The sequence below is a fragment of the Staurois parvus genome, unplaced genomic scaffold, assembly GCF_062004578.1.
Source record: "Staurois parvus isolate SC_StPar_1 unplaced genomic scaffold, SC_StPar_1.0 ptg000262l, whole genome shotgun sequence".
NCBI lineage: Eukaryota > Metazoa > Chordata > Amphibia > Anura > Ranidae > Staurois > Staurois parvus.
The window spans coordinates 4567231-4587945 of record NW_028318058.1 but is presented as its reverse complement, the minus strand read 5'-3'; the positions used below and the strand labels follow the sequence as shown (position 1 = coordinate 4587945).

Below are 20715 nucleotides of genomic sequence, written 5' to 3'. Positions count from 1 at the left end.
TCTATGTTTCACCAAGTGGAGAAGCTTAGATGCAGAAATGGTAGCTAACCCTTATCCCAGTGGAAGACATAGAGGGAGAAAGGGGGTTCTGAAAATTTTTAAACAAAATGTTGTTATATTTTAAACACTTGTGAATGTAGCAAGTTTTTCTGAGGTCAAAAGTGTCATTTTAGTTCATCTTTTTTTTAGGGGAAAAGACTACACAGTAAAAGCTTTGAATGTAAAGAAGAAAAATCCCAACTATTGCAGAGATGTGTTGTCAGCAAACCTTTTATCAAAGACTGAGGGAACAGCAGCAATTATCAAATATAATCTAACTGATAAATATAAAAGCACTAGCTACTCCGTTGTATGGTATAAGGTACATATATAATTTCCGTAACATGTCCTATAGGTGAAATCAGTAATGTGCTGGGCTAATTATTTTACATATCTCATAATACAAAAACATATAATACAAATAATAAATACTTGTGAGCTATTATGAAATGAGGTATTCAGTGGGTAATATATAATATTATATTATTATATATGATGTGTTTGGTGCGCTGGCACTTGCACCGACTCACTTGCTAGTGTATATACAAAATTATAAATAAATAGTGCCGCGCTCCTATTACCTAGTATATATATCTCTTTCTCCTAGAGGTGCATGATTGTTTAACTATAACAATTCATAACTCTCTGTGACCAATAAATACAATAATAACATAAATAACAATAATAAATAGTGGGTCACTGTGACTAGTGAATCAAACAAATTATATGAATAAATAAATCAAAAAAATCAAATCAAAAATCTTCATACATGTGATCAATAGCAATTAGTCCTAAATTGATTGTGACTGAGAAAATACAAATCCATACACTCTTACATATAATACAACTTTTAAATTATAGCACCAAAGGTGTGTTACAGTGGGCAAAGCAGTTTTCCTTGGTGTATTCAAATTGTGTCATTTTACATGTTTGGTCAAGGGAGGACATAAAACAAATACTGAATGGTCCTGGTGTCAGTTGTTTGCCATTGGCACAATCCTCAACTGACAACCCAATTGCCAGAATAACTGAGGCTGTATATCCTACACAGTTTTAGAAGCAAATAGGTTAAAAATGGGTAATTTTGTTTCTGTTTGAGATAACTTTTAGGTTATATACACAAATCATAGCATCTGAACATGTGATGACTTTGGATTAAGTTGAACAGAAATTAAAATATAGTTACTTTGGGTAACGCAATCTCTGGAGCTCATAAAGACTGGTGAAGATAGATGTCTTGCATGTGTTCTAAAAGTGGCATAGTGTGTGCCAAAATCATGTACTGTACCTACATAGAATTGAATTTGGTCTCTTTTAGAAGATGTGCCAGATACTTTTGCAAAATCTGTCTGCACCAGGGTCTCTTTCTGTACGCCAAGAGAGATGGCTCCACTTTTGTAAGATATAAATTGTCAGCATATTATTTTGAAGTTGGTGCAGGCACTGCACCATAATGTAAAAATTATGCGTTTTAGAACTGCCTGATTTTGGTGTGCGATAATTTGGCCCAACACATTAACAAGAGGGATTAACACGAGAAAAGTGGAGTAGCAGCTTTACTAAATCCCCCCCAAACCAATTTTATAGATATTTTCCTACATAAAGCTTAAAATACCAACTATGTTTTACTAGCTATGTACCCGATTGTATCTGGATATGTAGAGAGTGCATTTAAAACCGAGTTCTACCCAAAAGTGTTCCATGTTCCTTCCATTAGAATGAATCAGACCCTGGAAAACCTTATTTTTATATCACCTACAATGACAGATGCATGAATTTCATGTGCTCCAACAATACAGGTAAATAATCACTGACTAACACTAACTAGTTCTGATGATTTTCAAATCATACATTCTGACTGCCACATGATTGTATATGAATTGTACAAACCATATACCAATCATGACTCCATGTATGGGTTACATATTTCCATAATCATATGGTAACCATTGGATGATTAAATGGTTATTGGACCCCGAAGCAAACAGCCTTAAAAATGAAATGGTGAGAGATAAGCCCACCTTTGCCATACCTATGAATTTGCATGCAAAGAAAAAGCCAGTGCTAGCCTGCAAAGTTTTTGCTCCTACTTTATTTTCTTCTGAGCCCTCTTGTACACACATTGTAACAGAAATAGCTGAGCTCTTCCATGCCTCTTATCAGTTTGGTTGCCCTTCCCTTCACTTTCTCCAGTTCTCCAATATTATTTTTGAGAAATTGGTGCCCAAAACTGAACTGCATATTCCAGATGAGGTGTTACTAATGATTTGTACCGGGGTAATAATGATATCTCTCTCTCTGGAGTCTATACCTCTTTAATACAAGAGAGGATTTTGCTTGCTTTAGAAACCGCAGCTTGGCATTGCATGCCATTGTTAAGCTTGTGATCTACCAGAACTCCCAGATCCTTCTCCACCATTGATTCCCCCAGTTGTACTCCCCCTAGTATGTATGATGCATGCGTATTCCATTGTGGAGCCTTATTATTAATGTTCATATAACAGAACATCCCGGCCATAACATGATTTAATTTAATGTTAGCTATAGACAACAAGCACATTCTGGAAATATAAAAACACTGAACTTTAGGAGAGCAGATTTTCCAAGGCTGACTGTTTCTAATCAGGATTAAGACTAGGAGAAATATTGGCATCCATGTACACAGAACAGAAATGGGAATTCTTCAAAATGACCTATGTGAACACACTGCAAAATAGTTTCCCATGGGCAATAAGGTTATAATGCGAAAAAGAAAACTGACGTAGCTCACGTCCAAAGTTACAAAAAGCTATAAATAATAAGAAAAAGAGCATTTAAAAACTGTAAAAAGGTCAGGTTTGAGCATGTAGGCCCTTTACAAGATCATTTTGAGTTGGAGAATGGGTACAAAGAGAAGGCAATTTATTAAATACTTTCTTCAGCTCTGTGTATACAAAGGAAAATGGGGGAGCACAAGTCCTTAATGGGGATAGTATTGACACAGCTCCAAATGATCAACAATGACTCCAAATTGACATGGTCCAGAAATATTTCAGATAAAATAAAGGCAAATAAAGCAACTGAACCAAATGTTATACACCTACATGTCCTCAGAGAGTTGAGTTTTGTTATTTCAAGGCCATTGTGTCTAATTTTTAGAGATTGTTTAATGAGTGGGATAGCACTACTGGATTGGCGTAAGGTAATGTGGTTCTTACATTTAAAAAAGGAATCAAAGTCTTTTTGGAGTAATTGCAGACTGGTCAGTTTAACTTCTATAGTCAGGAAGATATTTGAGAATTTAATAAAAGACCACATAGAAGAGTTTTTGATAGAAACAAAATTTTAAGCAATAGTCGGCATGGATTCATGAAAGACAGAAGTTGTCAAAGAAATCTGATTTCTTTTTATGAAGAGGTAAGCAAAAACTTAAACTGTGGATATAGTATATTTGGATTTTGCAAAAGCATTTGACACAGTTCTCGATGCATGCCTAATATGTAAGTAAAGGTCTACAGGCTTATAAAATTCAGTTTGTAAATGGATATAAAACTGGCTAAAACACTGTATTCAGAGAGTAGTGATGATAGTAGAGAGTAGTTAATGATTCATACGCTAAATGGACTAGGGTTGTTAGTGGCGTACCCCAAGGTTTAGTGTTGGGACCCTTACTTTTTAACTTATTTTTAAATAATATAGGGTTTGGGAATAAAAGTACTATTTCAGTGTTTTCAGATGACATCAAGCTATGCAGTATAATAACGTTCTTACAGGATGTCTCAAATTTACAAGCCGACCTGAATGCACTATTTAATTGGGCAACTATGTGGCAAATGAGGCCTAATATTGATAAATGTACAGTTATGCACTTGGATGATAAATGCATCATACATTCTAGAAGGTGAATAGCTGGTGGAGTCAATGGTTGAGAAGGATCTGGTTGTTCTGGTAGATCATAAACGTAGTTTCAAAAGCTAGAAAAAAAAATCTTAACTAAAAGAGATAATAATTTCTTAAGTAAATTAATGTAATTTCTTTACTAAAAAAAAATACTAGACATAATTCTGCCCCTGTACAAATCATTAGTAAGACTTAATCTAGAATATACAGTTCAGTTATGGGCACCTGTTGACAAAAAGAATATCAGAGAACTGGACAAAGTGCAGAGAAGAGCAACCAAACGGATAAAAGGCATGGAGGAGCTCAGCTATGAGGAAAGATTAGCTGAACTGAATTTATTCTCTGTTGAGAAGAGGTGATTGGGGGTTATGATCAACATGTATAAATACATCAGTGGTCCAGATAGTGAACTTGGTTTAGAGTTATTCACTTTCAGGTCATTATAGAGGGCACTCTATATATCTGGAGGGAAAAGAGATTTATCTGATTCCCAACCGTGCTATAGCCGAAGGACGGCTTCAGCACGTTTGTGAAATCCTTGGACGACACCCATGGACATCATTCCAGGACACGCCCCCAGCTGCGCGTACCCGGCGCTGCCGGTGATCGCTGTGTCCTACGGAAGAAAGGCCACTTCACAGTAAGAGCTGGAAAATGTGGAATAAACTCCCTAAAGAACTGGTTCTGGCCAGCTCAGTAATAGAGCTGGATGTATTCCTAAATGCACAAAATACAATGGAAACTAACATTTATAGGTATTAACACCAGGGGTAGTTCATCCAGAGAGTAGCCAAGTGCTTCCTGGAGGATCAGGAAGTATTTTTTTTCCTTGCTGGAGCAAGTTATTTCATGCTTTATTGAATTTTTTTTGTCTTCCTCTGGGTCAACTGTATGGTATAAGATTGTGTATTTGGAGGTTTTTGGAGGTTTGCAGTTTGTTTGTTTTTTTAAACCTATGAAACTGTGTAACTCTTTTTAGTAAATTAGCCTAATTGTTTTTTTTGGGGGTTAAAGCAGGATTCCAGGTATTATTATTTTTTGCAAATTTACATTGTCCACTTTACTTTAGCTCGGTGTAAGAGGATATTGTGGTGTAATCTGCTCCTTCTCTCCACCTTGTCCAATCAGAAAACTCCCTGTATAGCAGCTGGAGCAGAAGATCATGGCCATCACTGTATGAAGAGTGGATTACTACAGTGATTGTCAGCTCGTAAGTTTGCAAAAAAAAAAAAAATTCCTGGAGTTTCACTTTAAAAATGCAACTGATCCATCAGTAAACACTCTCAGAGAAGCTCTATTAGAGAAAACTCTGAAAACAGTGCTAGAAAGTTTCAACTAACTGATACTTGTTAGTACAGTACAATAAATAAAAGTGATGGGAATGTCTGCATGTTACAAGATCATGCATGCATGTCAGCGCATTTTGAATAAACTATGTTACAAGATATCTGGAAAAAAATTTTTTCTGCTACGGCTTCAACAAGCATTTCAAGACAAATCATAGACAAGCAGACTACATTTAAAAAAAATATGTGGTGCTTGCATGTTAATGCTTTGTTCAACATATATATTTTAACATATTGGATTGTTTTCTAGGACTGTAAAATGTATGCTGAGAACATCAGTAAGCTTTCATTTGAAGCTTTAAAGGTTTCAGATTCTGCTATATATACATATGTTATCACTCATGTACGCAAAGGACAATATTACAACATTTCAGGAAAAACAAAGCTAATAGTAGATGACCATGCCAAAGAAGTGAAAGGTAAAGTTGTATAGTACATGTTGTATGTTTGTGGTCCTTTTTTTTCATAATTTTTTTCTATATTATACAATAATAAAACATAGGAAGAATTATAGTTTCTTTTAAAATAGCATTAAAAAAGCCAAGCATCCACCTTTAAAGGATTCTATTACATAGTAATCTTTTCAGTTGTAAGCTTTATACCTGTATAATTTCCTCTTTCTGAGCAGGCAGTGCATAGTTTTAAAACTAACTCCTTTGCAGTATAATTTTGAAGTAACTTCAACCACTTGAGCTCCAGAAGGTTTTATCCCCTTCATGACCAGTTTTTTGCTATTTGGCACTGCTCTACGTTAACTGGCAATTGCATGGTCATGCAACACTGTGCGTACATGAAACTTATATAATTTTTTCACACAAATGGAGCTTTCTTTTGGTGGTATTTGATCACCACTGGTTTTTATTTTTTATTATAAAAAAAAACAAAAAAACAAAAAACCGGTATCTTCTACTTTCTGTTATAAAACATATCCAATTAAAAAAACAAATGTTTTCAGAAATTTAGGATAAAATGTATTCTGCTCCATGTCACCAGTAAAAAATTAATTGGTTTGTGTGAAGATTATAGTGTCTGCAAACATGGTATATATACTTGAATTTATGCAGCTACGACGCTATACTGGTAATGGCAGTTATCAGCGACTTATAGTGGGACTATGATAGTGTGGTAGCCCATCTGGCACTAGCTGAGCATGTCTGGGAGGTACGCTAACTGACACTGACATCAATAAAGTGATCAGTGCTGGTACTGTACACTGTTACTGTCTTAATGACACTTCTGGAAAGGGTCAATCTAGGGGCATTTAGGTCAATCTAGGGGCAATCAAGGAGTTAATTGTTTGTGTAACAATGTGTAATACAGTATGTACTGCTTTTACTTGCAGATATTGCTGTTTTTTTTCAAACAGTCATGTCTTCTCTATGTTGGTACCACTGTAATTATTTGTATATTGCGTTTGTCAGGGGATATAAATACAGTTCTGATATTATTTATAGTAATTATCATGTAATTGATTGTTTTATTTTTTATACTTTTAGATGTACACGAACATGTAAGACCTAGGATAACTGGCTTGGGAAGCACTATTATCACAGAGGTAGAAATGGGTAGGTAGACTCCTAATTATTATTATACATCTTGTTTACAATTGCAAAATTAATAGTAATTATTTAGCAAGAACAACCAGTGTTAAATTGTGTCTAATTTTAAAGAAAACTTCTAATGAGAAACTAAGTCATGGATACCAAATGAGTATGCAGAAAATAACTTCTGAATTTAATGTGCACCCAGGGGTCATCATAACATCAAGGCAACTGGCATCCTTCATAACATGGCAGTTTTAATATAATGGGCACTAAGAGCCCTGTGAAAACAAAATATGTTGGCCCTTATTCATAAGGCTTCAAGTAGCAATTTAGGCACCTTGAAGTGCATTGCAAGGCATTCTGAAGCGGCCTCTCAATATTATTGTGTTTTGTTTCATCATGTATAAATACACGTAAAGTTTTTTTAAACAGGACCATCATGTATGTTAAAGATTATTATCAGGGTCTGTACAATAAACCCCTACTAATATGGTTTTAGCATTTAAGTATGCTGCTGAAGGTGGTGCCTCTTAAAAATCTATGTAATTAGGTAGTAAGAATTCAAAGCAAAAGGAAAGTTTAGATTCATTGTACAGTATATAATTTACAGCAGTGTTGCATTTAATGTTAGTCTGTAATTCCTACAACTAAGGAACAGTAATGAGTGTTATTAAAAATGGACATTACAACAATTCACTTCTCCTTTTACAAAATGTGCAGCCTAAGCAGAATAAACAGCATTGTTGCTGATCTGACAATTTTGATGTGAAAAGTCAACAGATACACGCTCAATTACAACTCTAGCCACTCTCCCTGGCTGCTGTTTATAGCAACTGCCCTTCAGAAATCAGTGACAGGTACTGCAAAGGTATCTTCGATGTATAGACTGTGGTTGGTAGCCTAGCTTCACCTTCTCTTTGCTGTGTGAGAGGCAAGATGGTAGCGCTGAACTGGGAAACAACTGGTACTCGTGGGGGCAGACCAGAGTTTTTGTTCATTGACTATGTATCGGTGAGTTAAGAATCAGTGCACCAGTTTCTCTAAACTCTGCCAAAGAAAAGGATTGCTGTAACTAATGTTTTTTTTTAGTATTAAGATTAACACTTATTTTATTCATAATTAGAGACAGTTTTTATGAACCTATACAACGAAAATAAGAAATGATTTTCCTTTGTTGTAAAGTAAAACCATGCAAAACACATTAACATGCAAAAGTGCATTCAAAAGTATTTAGACATTAGCAAAATTGCAAGCAAATGTCTAATTGGGACCTTGTCTAATAGTCAGGAAGTACAAGTATCGAAACATCCCGATTTTGCCAGCTGCAGTTCTACTGGCAGCACATTGAAGCCTAGGAAGACTTACCTAAAGGATTGCAAATCAGATCTTTCTGTAGGTTTTGAGAATGCAAAATTCAAAACCCATTTGCACTGAATATTCAATTGGTTTATTTGTGTATTCTTTCTTGATTTCATTTTTCCTAGTAGAAAGGTACAATATTTTAACTCTTTTTTAAATTAATTCATAGGAGAAAATGTGACTGTAAAATGTGAGGCTTCGGTAGGCAATACACAAATTTTTGAGATCTACTGGGTTCACAATAAGTCTAAAGGTGATAATTTGGATGATTTAATTAATTACTGTGAATCTTTCATAACCAAACCGTGCATGATACCATACAAGTAAGTAATTTTTACTGTCCAGGGTATGGTACATATTAGCAAGCTATATGTAGTGTAATCAGATTTTCTATGTAAAATACTATAAAACAATTGGGACTTTATTATTAGTAGTATTATTGCAGTGTTCTTTTTAAATTATTTTTAAATAGATTTTTGTATTTACAGTTTTTTACATTTTTTTTCACTATTTTTGTATATGCTTATATAGCACTTTTTGTGCTATTGTAAAAAATAGCTTTGTAGATTGGCCAACTAGAGAGAGCTCTCAGTGTGTCTGTGCAACAACCCTGTTTTATGTTTGAGATAAGATAGTGACCAAACAGGAAATACATTATTTTCAGTAAGTTGGCCAACTCATAGTCTTGTGGAATTTGTGAATTTATATAAAATAAGTAACTCCGTGAAATTACAATTTCAAAGAAGAGAGTAGTCTACATATTTATTGAGCAAATATGGTTTTCTCTGTGTACTCATATATTTGAAATGTATACATAGAAACATTGTCACATATTCATATTATTTATATCAAGGTAATCTCTGTTACATATTTACGTAAAAAAATGAAAATATAATGTATTCCTTATAGAAGGAAATATTATTTTTTCAAATAAATATTGCCCCCTAATGTACAGAATTCCATGAGAGAATCCTGGTTATATAACCCAAGCCTGTTTTACTGGGCACCATTGCTCCAATTTCGTACTTCACATGTCAAACAATATAAGGAACTGTACTCGGAAGAAGAGTCTTGCTATGCAGCCACTGTGTAAGTTGAGCTGCCAGATTTGTAGAAAACAACTTGTTAATGTTGCTGAATCATGTCATCATTTGTCACTGCTTAGTTGACAGATAAAGCTTGTCCTTCAAGTTAATAATATGTACATAAGAGAGGTATATTAAGTGTGTGGGAGAACATGTGAAGGTAACAAGTGCCTGGTTTGCATATTACTATTGCTATTATTGTACAGGATTTATATAGTGCCAACAGTTCACACGGCACGTAAATATAAAGGAAGATAGTACAGTTGCAATACAAAACAACACAAGAATGTTAAGGTTGGTAGACACAGGCCAAATATTGGCCAGTTTCAGCTAGTTCAAAAGAACCTGCAAACAGGTACAGCAACCTGTCAGACAGAAGCCAGTCTAACCTCCGGCTTCTGTCGAACGCGCATGCTGGAACCCCAGCATCAAATCAGTGCTGGCAACCAATGGCTGTGAGCACTGATCAGTGTCTTCTAGCTGGGGAGCAGTCAGAACACTATTGCTCATCTGAAAAGATCACCAAACTAACATTGCTTAGTATCATTTATAGGGCTTATGATGCAGGCAAAGCATATACATTGATTGGGTGAAAAGTCCACTGGGTTTCTGCGTGTTCTTCCATCCGTGTTGATATCTTCCAATCATTTTCCCCAAAAAGACTCATTCCCTTTTATGGGGCTTGTTTACATTAAAAGATACTTTTCTCCTAATGAGTCACCTAGGGTGAGACTCCGGATGAAGGCGCCATCTTAATTATCATCATTGTTCTGTCAACCTATATCTGATTGTTTACTTAAGAGAGTAAGGAATTTTTAAAGAGCAAGAAGCAGAAAGTAGCAAGACTATAAAATTGTCATTTTACTGATCATCTAATAAAACATGGACTGTCTATCACAATCCACTACAGTATGACCTCTCAATTATTTTTTTTTTCGTTCAGACCAGTAAAAACTCATACCTAGCTTTAGGAGAGCCCTGATTGTGAGAGCTTAAAATCCATAAAAAAGGCAGACAATAGTGCCTGGAGTCGAATACAATTTCCAAGAACAGTAAGGGTCCGAGCACATATGGGGGCAAAGTAACTGTCTGAGGGTGCATTTATAGGGGAACAGTAGTGGCACATACATAGAAGGCATATAATGTATGTAGAGGACAAAAACATTTTTTTTTTGTATACACTGAGGGGCAAAGAATTATCTGCGGTTAAATGTATTAAGAGGCAAGGTGTCTGATGGTATTAAGGGGTGCATGATGAGGAAAAAGTGTCCAGAGATGATTATGAAAAGCAGTGTCTAGGGACTCACTAATTGCATAAATCAAACATTTTATTTTTTTTTACTAAAATGGAAAAAGGCTAGAACCTCTGTCAGGTTAGTATAATTGTCTGTGTTGTCTTGTGCCTGGTGACAACAGACACCCAAAAGAGTTTGCTAGCTGGGATATATAAAATGCAGGAGGCTGCCACTATCAGAGGAGATGAGTTAATACCTTGGTGGACTGTTTCAACTTATTTTGGGGGCTAGAGAGAGGGCTAGGAGTTTTGATTACATACATTTGTACTATAACTATGTATACGCTTTCCTTAATTGTTTCTTAGAAATTGCTAATATTACAGAATTGTTTTTTGTATAAATGTGAATCAAACCAATTGCCTAGCTTGCCTATCTTTAAGAATTAAACATGTCATGTTTAATGTTTTAAGCCACAGCAACAAAGAAGGAATTGCATTTATTGAATTGATAATACCAAGTATAAATGAGGATGATATTAAATATCCATATGAATGCAGACTAAGTGGTTTACAACATCCAGACAAAAAGACATACATTTTCAAACTGAAAGGTAAGATACTAGAATATGGCTACATCAAACTCTGCTACCAATGCTGTGAGCTATCTATAGGGGCTGCTGGAATAATATATTACATTTTTAGAAAACATTTGAACTAATATACTAAACTGTTGTTTTTTTTTCTGACAATCTAAGTCCTGTACTCATTCTGTTTTTTTTGTTTTTTTTTGTAATCATACTGTTGACTCCTCTTTAAAAAATGACTTGGTGTATTGAACCAACTTTCTGTGAGAAATCATGTTCATTAAAGGGAAACTCCACTAAAAAAAATAATATAACGCAATACAATTGCGACACAATTCATATTTTAATTGAATGTTATTGAAAATGATCTTTCCTTTTCAATCTGCAGCTCTGTAATCTTCAGTAGAATGCAATGTAATATGACTACCTGGAAGACTTCTGTACACAGATGGTGTACAGAACAGCCCTCATAAAGGTCATTTCCAGCTTGAGTGATTAGCTTTCAGATTTTCCCAGAAGTGTGCACTAAGATACAAGTCGGATGTAATTTTTGGTGAGATACTCCCAAAGGAAAATAATGTCTAAAGGGATGCAGACCTTGCCAATTTCCTTATTAGTGCTCAGCAGTTACAGCAGCTGATTGATAGTTAAGAAATCCCTCCCATACAGATTCACTCAGCACATGGACACTGACAAACAGCTATTTCTTCACAATAACAAAAGGTAGGAATCTGCAAACTTTGTTAAAATTCCTGCAATGTACAGTGAGCACCCAGAGGGGAAGGTTTTTTTTTTCTCAACATAAGTGGAGTTACTCTTTAAACATAACTTGACATCTTAAAGTGTGTGTCAAGAAAAAAAAAAAACATGCTCATGTCCCCATGTTTTATCCCTTTAACCGTGCCAAAAGTACATCTGTTTGGGTTGTGGTTCCTTTAAGGGAATAAACTGTGTACAGTTGGAGTACCCATGCAGGGTGAGGGTTCCAGGGTAGTCTGTTTGCAAAGGACTGATGTACAGTACTCTCAGAACTGGTATGTCTTTGTCTGGGACCCAGAATTCAGAGGTTCTGAGAAACCTTTGGGTGGGAAAGAACCTACCCAGGGGCTTTGGTCCTAAGGGGGTTAAGCCATCTGCAGGAGAAGCCTGAAAAAGAGAAACAGGAAGCTGAGAGCAGATGTCTGTGGGGTGTACAGCAGTACATAATGGGAGAGTTAGAATGCTGGACTACTGATGGCTGAGAATCTGCATAACGACTGGAAACCCCCTCTTTGGGAACACCTGAGGCAGGCGGGGATGTAACCCTACACTCTAAAAAATAATGTTTTGGCTCAACAAAATAAATTAAAGCAACAGTTTGCATCAAGCTTTTTAAGTTATGACAATGTCTGGTGAAATTAAGTTGAAGCAACAAACTACATTGCATTGAGGTAATTAGCTTTTCTGATAGAAATTAATGCATTTTTATGTACCGCCAACTTAATTACTTGCATTATAAACACATGTTTTTAAGTTGAGTACTTAAACATATTAAGTTAATTCAAATAGTTTTTCCAGTTTTTATAAGAAACCTTCAAGTCACGTGTACTTAATTGCTACAATTATGAGCAAGTTTTTTAAAGTTAAAAAGCAGTTACAAATCAAGTTGATCCAAATTGATTTTCTGTATTAGTTTTTAGCTTTGTTTTTTTTACACTAGCTTTCAAAAATGAATTAATCAGTTTAGGCTTACACTAGAATGTGTTGCAGAAACCCCGCAATCTGTGTGCATTTCGCGCACCGCATTCAAATCGCACTACCCTTGCAGTTTGCAGTGGACGTCAGTGTTGCAAACACAGTGCATTTGCCGGCACCAGATTGCATGGTACAAAACAAAACATGCAATCTGGTTGCACTGTGGTTCAAAAATTGGTGCATGCATGTCTTTGGTGCGATGTGGTGTGATTTGAGCTCATTCAAAATGAATGGGCTCAAATTGCATTACACTAAACCACATGTGAATTGCACAGGAATGTGTTGCAGTTCCTTTGTGATTCACATGCACTTCATTGTGTGAACCAAGGCCCAACAATCCAATTGTTAAACAATTGACATTTTTTGCACACCAAAATCAAATCCTTAAAGTTGTACTGATGAATGAGTAAGCACTTTGCATTAAGATTTTTTTAATATTGTCTGTCTGGTGCAGAAACTGTTTCTCTACAAGACCTTTGCTATATTGTGCAACAAATTGTGGCAATATAGTGAAGCTATTGGAGGATATTGAAAGTTGATATTTTGTGAGCTTTCTTACAATTTGCTATATTCTTTCCGCATTACCCTGCGACAACCATTTTGTGAACTGAAATAAAAGTGAAAAATGTCATCTGAGTATGACTGTGCTATGGAACACATACGTTCTTCAGAGAATACTGTACTTGAGACCCATTACTTTAGCACTGGCTTTCAGTCCATCAAGTTCAAGGAACAGTTTTTGAAACAACTGAGACTTGATTTGTGTTAAGTGAATCGGGGTGGAGACTTGCAATGCAGCTCTCAATGTAGAGCAAAATTAAGTTACCAAGTCAAATTTATTAAGGTACCTTAACTTAAATTTCATTGTACAACAATGAATGCAGAAATGTAACTGTACATGGCACACAATAATAAGTTGATGTAATTTCCAACATTATCATTTCAACACAACTCATGAAAGTAGGTTTTTAAATGAAAAAGTTTATTTAAACCAATAAATTAGGATTTTTATCTTGGAAATACACATTTAATTAAGTGGTGGTAACAGGTCGCTTGAGTTATTTTTTAGAGTGTATTAGGGGGCCAGTTGTTGGGCGGTAAGCCAAGCATTTGATTTCTGTTTCCAAGAATATGGACTGCTTGCTTTATTTATTTCTAAAGTAAGTTGTTTTTTTTACATTTTGTGCAAGATTAATAAAGATTCACTTTTACACGTGGCTGGTGGTGATCCTGAGTTCCAATATTACAACCTAACTTTATCTTTGACAACACAGCTATGACTTCCTAAGCACATGTTGTCAACCCTGCCTACTTCATTTTTGATGGGTTAAAAAGAACACAGAACTCTTTTTATCATCTCCCCCTCCTCATCTCCATTACCCCTTCTTGTGAACTGGCAAACAGCATAGGAAATTATCATCTCACACAATTTCTAGCAAAATCCACAAATACAGTAGTTGTTACACTTATCAAACAGATATAACACAATATAACAAAATAGTATAAAAATAATATTGGCTTTATTAGAATGAGCTTTTTCTGTAGTGCGTTTTTAAGCCAATGCATATCTGACGTGGGGTGCTTCTGATTATTGAAACAGTATTCTAAAGACAACTTTAAGTTTTGACAACTTTTCAGCTTCTAATCTAATGTCATATGATGCTATTAGATTAATTGGATCCTGTCTAAATTGGTCCTTGTATGTATATGTATGAATGTGAGGTAGGGACCTTAGATTGTAAGCTCCTTGAGAGCAGGGACTGATATCAATGTACAATATAAATGTAAAGCGTTGTGTAAATTGACAGCACTATATAAGTACCTGTAATAAATAAAAAATGTGATATTGTTTATAGACTGTGTTTTTTTCTTGGTAAATAGCTGATATAATAGTATTAATACGTTTCTTATGAAGGAAAATAAATCAACATGCAATGTTTCAGGTTTGGTGTGCACAGTGTGTATATTGCTGCTTTTTACAAGTTCACTCACACTGTATGCTTACTGGTCTGGAAGTATTGGTATTAGTGTTGGAAGTATTAGCTCCAAATCCAAACTTGTCACACTGCTGTTTGATTATATTTACAGTGTTTTATTACACTTGCATACTGTACAATATGAAAGACTTGCATGCTTTGTATACTGTAGAGATAAGACTTAAATACTAATTCATTTTTGTTTTACTTCAACAGACAAAGGTCCAGATATCCCTAAAAGTGTTTTTGCGACTTCAATTATTGCAGCTGTGACCTGTTCACTTGCTAGTATACTTTTGTTTGTTCTGTGCATCTTCTTTAGAATTGAGATTGTGTTATTGTACAGAAACATCACAGGACTAGATGAGACAACTGGAGGTAAGTGTTACAGTCCTCAACTTCACACTTGAAACTTTATTGAGGCAAACAAAATAGTAAAGTATATCTTAACCCAAAAACATAAATGTAATTTTTTGCAGCTTATCAGTCCCTAGATGTGGTACTTGAATTAATTTATTTTTTCTGTTTTTACCTGGTGATCTTTCCAGTAATACATTTCCTGCCCTTAGGGTGACAATGCTCACTTAGGGCTCGTTCACACCATGGTGCAGAGACGTCAGTTTTTATGCATGCATTCTGCGAGGGCGCAACAAAATCAATTGTTCTCTGTGTGCCCTGTTCACACCACAACACTGATATCATGTGTAGAATTTTTCTGCACAGGATTCTGCAAGGTGTATAAAACTCATTCAAGCATGCATCAAAACTGATGTCTCTGCAAGTGAAATCTGCGTGTCACTTTCCATCAGTTTTTTTGCATGTATGGTGAGAACTAGGCCTCTACTGTATCTATTAAGGAGCAATTTGTCACTCTGGGCTGCTTTCCTGATTTGGACTACAAGCACCCACCCATCACCTTATCTCCATTACATAGAGGGGACTTTTTTTGTTGTTCACAGGAAAACAAGAACAGGAAAGGTAGATAAAACGGTTTAAAATCCCAGTTCAGTGCACAGAAAGGTGATTTGTTAAAAGTAAACAGACTACTCACCTTGCAAAGAAAGTTGAACTTTGCAATGGAATTATCCTGAGAGCATAGTGAATGAGCTGAAGTGCAGCTGACTTCCTTCATCCAAACAGATGCAAGCAGAAATGCTTTTTTTATTTTCCTTGCACATGATCAGGTATTCTTTGGCAGAGCAAAATTTCACTACATATAGAAATGGGTAACTTAATATAATTTAAAAATCATACATATATAGCCTCTCTAAACAGTTTAATGAAGTCAAAAGCCAAATGGAAAGGGTGGAGGCACAAAATGTTACATTTGAAGTGCGACAGTGGAGCATTTCTTACCTTTTTTTTGTACCCTGAAGAAGCCCGTTTAATAATTTAAAGATTTCAGTAAATTGAGATTGGTTTATTGTACAGAAACATCACAGTGATATGATATAAATCATGCCCAGTGGTGCAGCTATGCCCATTCTCTCTTTCACAACTCATGGGTAGGTGTAAACCTGGTGGATCTTGGCACAAGACCACATTTTTTTTTTACTCACTGACAGTGGCATTCCTGTTGCATATTACACCTGAAGCAGATCATTTTTACACCTTATTCATTTAAAAAAAATAGTAATAATCTTGAAATGATTAATAATAGTGCACATAAAAGAAGCAAAGAAAGTGAAAATTTTAATGGCTCCCTACAATGACATTCAGTGGAGATGTGACTGCATATGTTTGTGGTCAGTGGAAATGTGTCCCCTTAAATTAGTGGTCAGTTCAGTGCTTCCTTATACTGGTTGTCAATTGAAAAGTGTGCTCCTACATTGATGGTCCTTGGAGAAGAGTCCCTTTACACTTGTGTTCAGTGTATGGCACCTTAAATATTGATGGTTAGTGGAGACATGTCTTCTTGCACTGGAGATACATTTGGGAAAAGTAAAGCATATACCCCTTACCTTTTGTGGTCAGTGAGAAAAGTTCTCTTTACTAGAAAAATTAAAAGTTCATGGTGTTAAAGCATACTTTCTTGAGGATAATAAGAAACACTCCAATTGTTTCACTCTGCTGGCTTTGCTGCTACATTAGTGTTATATATACGTAGGCATTATGGTTCATGAGATTGATCTGAACAAAGAAGCGACAACAATCTAAAGTCTACCCATAGGAAAAAGAAGGAAAAGGATGGACTTTATTGGCATTGAATGGGAACACACCTAATTCAAAAAATTATACTTTATTGCATCCAAGTTAAAATAAATGTACATTAGGCTGAAGCCATATTGAACTGTTGACTGCTGACTCACTAATACCACTGTGACGAGCGATTACACTTAAAACAGATATTGTCAAGTATGTAGTTGTGTAACGTGGTCATGAGTCCTCATGAGTCAATGCTTTTCTCTTATTTTGCTTCCTTGGGACGCATGAGAATTCAGCAGTGATCACTGGGTATACAAAAGAGTCAAAAAGATATAGTACATAGATATAATACAAAATGCAAATCAACACTTATAAATTGTATGCCATATAAAGGCAAAGCACCTTGTTCATGTGTTTAGATAACATGGTGGCTTCCCTGGGGTGGGCACTGGAGCTGAAAAGGAAGCCAGACAGGAGACAGACGGCAGAAGAAGACTTGTCCTGATAACATGACAGTATTTTAAGAAAAAAAAAACATTGAGTCACATCTAACATGCCAGACGGCCAAACATGTGTCGCTACCAAAAAAAGAAACCTAGAACTTGTAAGTAGAGAGGAAATCCAAATATCAATGCCTTATAAGTGGCAGACATACAGATCAACATAATAAATATGTGACCATCTAGATCAAAGATGACATAGATTATAAATAAATATATCCCGTATTTAGTTGTTTTGAATGCCAGAGCACTTAGAGCTACACTTAAAAGTATACAATAGAATACAGACATACCTAGATAGTATATGTGAGGTCCCCAGAATAAAGGAAAGAAATATGAGGGGGAATGATGTGCAGCCACTTCAGACTTTCCCTATCATACTGCAAGACATAATGGGCAGTCACAACATAAAGATCCAGAATGACCCGGTCTGTAGACACAATCCCAGCCATTCCCGGAGATCCACAACACATGCCTGTCTTCGCTTACCTTCAAAAAGACCACCAGCCTCTTGTACAATCACGTCCAGGAAAGCTTCCCCACCATCTGCCTCCCTTGCTCAGCCCTTTAAATGCTCCCACCGCTGGACATGTGCCTACGCACTGCATCAGCGAAGCGATTGGTGGCATTATCCAGTTGCGTGGGCACTACCACTGGGCATGCACCAGAAAAGTACCCCGATAACAACAGAGCAGGGCTGTTCATATGCCCCAGGGGTAAGATTGGACCAAGCAATGGGAGGGAATGGGGCAGTATCCCTGAACACAAGGGCATGCCTACACCCTCCATGCACAGCCTAAAGGTTGTCAGTGGAAACCAAATGCCAGTAATGAAACCAAAGGGAGCCCAGACAACTGCAATCAAACTACACACAGACCAAGGCACAATTGCCAAGTAGCATCATATATAGTGATAACCTAATGAATAAGTGTCATTGCATAACTAACAATTGAACAAAGCCACCATCGTAAAGGAGTAAAAAAGTAACAGCACAGGGACAATTTTTGTTTTATAAGAAAGGTTTAAAACTGAACATGTCATTCAGGCAGGAGGAATGGTGGCCTGAAAATCATAGACCCATTTTGCTTGTCTTTGTAAGACATGTCTATCAAAATTACCTCCCCTAGGATCTTCACAGACTTTCTTAAGGCTGCAACTGATTTTATAGAGTATGATCGTTGTGTTAGAGGTATCATACTTGTGTTGGAGGCCAACATGGCCCCCACAAGTGTATTCAGCAGACCATTTTGACCATAATAAATATGAATTTTCACCCTCTTCCAGGAACATCTAATAGTCTTTCCTATGTAGAATTCTCCACATCGGCATAACATTATATAAATTACACCCTTGGTTTAGCAATTTGTGTTGTTTCACCACATGTAGGTTGCATTGCGCAGCCTGAACGAGGTGCCCTCTAGGATCCATTTGCAAAAATTGAATGACCCACCTCAAAATAATCCTGCCTCTTCCCTATTCTGGGAATTGTGTCTTATGTAGTGGCTACTAGTACCTAACAGATCTGGATCGTTTGTAAGTAATTCAAGAGTGTTCCTTAAAACGTTTTTTTTTAGGATGGGATGCTAAAAAAAAAAAAGTGCCAATATTTACGTACAATGTCTCTGATTTGACTGTGCTGATTGGAATATGTAGTGATTAATTTCACTGAGTTGTTATCCTTTTTCCTGCATTTATCAAAAAGAAGTTAACATCTGCTTTTAGTGACTGCTCTATTGTAAACTTTCTTGAGATATGTACCAGTGTAACCACGCTGTAATAATCGTGATCTTAGAACATCAGCCTCTGGTTTAAAGGCTGTGTCTCTCGAACAATTGCATCTTAGATGCAAATATTGGCTATAGGGGATACTACGTATCAGAGGGATAGAATGTGCATTTTGGGCATACAGTATGGTATTTCCCACCGTTGGTTTGCAGAACAATATGGTACCCAAATAGCCATCTTCTTAAACCATAATTTGGGTATCCAAAAAGGAAATTTTCTCTTAGGTGTATGTTAAAGTTAATTTCAAAGTATACCTATTTTGATTCAAGATGTTCATAAATTGCAGCAACTTGTCAACAGACTCTGTGCATCAGCACGTCATCAATGTATCTGTACCAGCAGAGAATACACCAGGACTCGACGCTGATTATTTTACTTTGATTTACTAAAACTGAGGAGCCAGAAATCTGGTGTAACTGTACATGGTAGCCAATAAGCTTCTAACTGCAGCTTGTTCAATTAAGTTTTGACAAAAAATCCTGGAAGCTGATTGGTTTCTGTGCAGAGCTGCACCAAATTTTGCACTCTCCAGTTTTAGTAAATCAACCCCATATTGTCATTACATTCATCACCTTCTCTCAATAAGAACAAGATTGAACAGGCTGCTTAAAGGTTTCCCAACATCCTGAAAAATATCTGTCCTAGATAATAGGCATCACATGTGTAACACATTCATTTTACACACCAACTTCTTCCAGCATTAATGGGTGGGGGGATTTTAGTACAAGATATTTCCTTAAACATCTATAAGGGTATCTTTCATTTCGCATGCAGATAAATTATGAAGTAAAAAGTTTAAGAGTCAACTGGAATCACTGATTCACGAGTCTGATTTATACATCTGCTGGGTTGCACACACAAAAATGTTTCCATTACACTGACATTTCTCAGTGTAAGCACTACATCTGAAAATGTGTTGAACTTTATTTATGTACTTTTCACAGATTCTAAAGAATATGATGCATACATCTCTTTTGAAAGTTATTCCAGTCTCAAAGGTGAAGAGAGAGAGTTTGCATTACACATTCTTGCCCCAGTTTTGGAAAATTGCTTTGGTTTTAAACTATGCATTTTTGAGAGAGATGTTACTCCAGGAGGAGGTAAGAACTATTTTTCCTGATTGTAATTTTTATTCTCATTCTTAATTCAGTATACTTTCCTTTTCCTGTGTGCAGATTCTGATAGATTAGCCTGAGTAGCAGTTGCCATGAATACATGGATGATCGATTTGCATTTGGCAGCACCCTTTATTGTTACTATTCAGTAATGAAATATACTTACCATTTAGGTATCAGATGAAATATAGGACTCAACAGAGGCAGATTTGCCTGGCAATCAAAGTGGCAGAAATTAGCTTTATAAATGATCTGTTGCATACTTGAACAGACAGACAGTCCTCATGCTTTCTCTCTAGTCCCAGACATCAGAGGAATCCCCTCCTAACCTGAGAAGTATTAATGTAATATAGTAAAAGGGCACTCTAGAGTCCTCGCTACAATAGCATA

General features: G+C 36.0%; 1 protein-coding gene across 1 annotated transcript in view; it reads left to right on the top strand.

The window, feature by feature from the left end:
- IL18R1 (interleukin 18 receptor 1) overlaps positions 1-20715 on the top strand; it is a 28397-nt gene that overhangs the window by 3849 nt on the left and 3833 nt on the right. Inside the window, exons 3-9 of the mRNA XM_089681210.1 lie at positions 190-361; positions 5515-5683; positions 6761-6829; positions 8337-8490; positions 10958-11097; positions 14997-15158; positions 20155-20310. Coding sequence (XP_089537336.1) covers positions 190-361; positions 5515-5683; positions 6761-6829; positions 8337-8490; positions 10958-11097; positions 14997-15158; positions 20155-20310 — 1022 coding nt within the window. The remainder of the gene's footprint in view (positions 1-189; positions 362-5514; positions 5684-6760; positions 6830-8336; positions 8491-10957; positions 11098-14996; positions 15159-20154; positions 20311-20715) is intronic.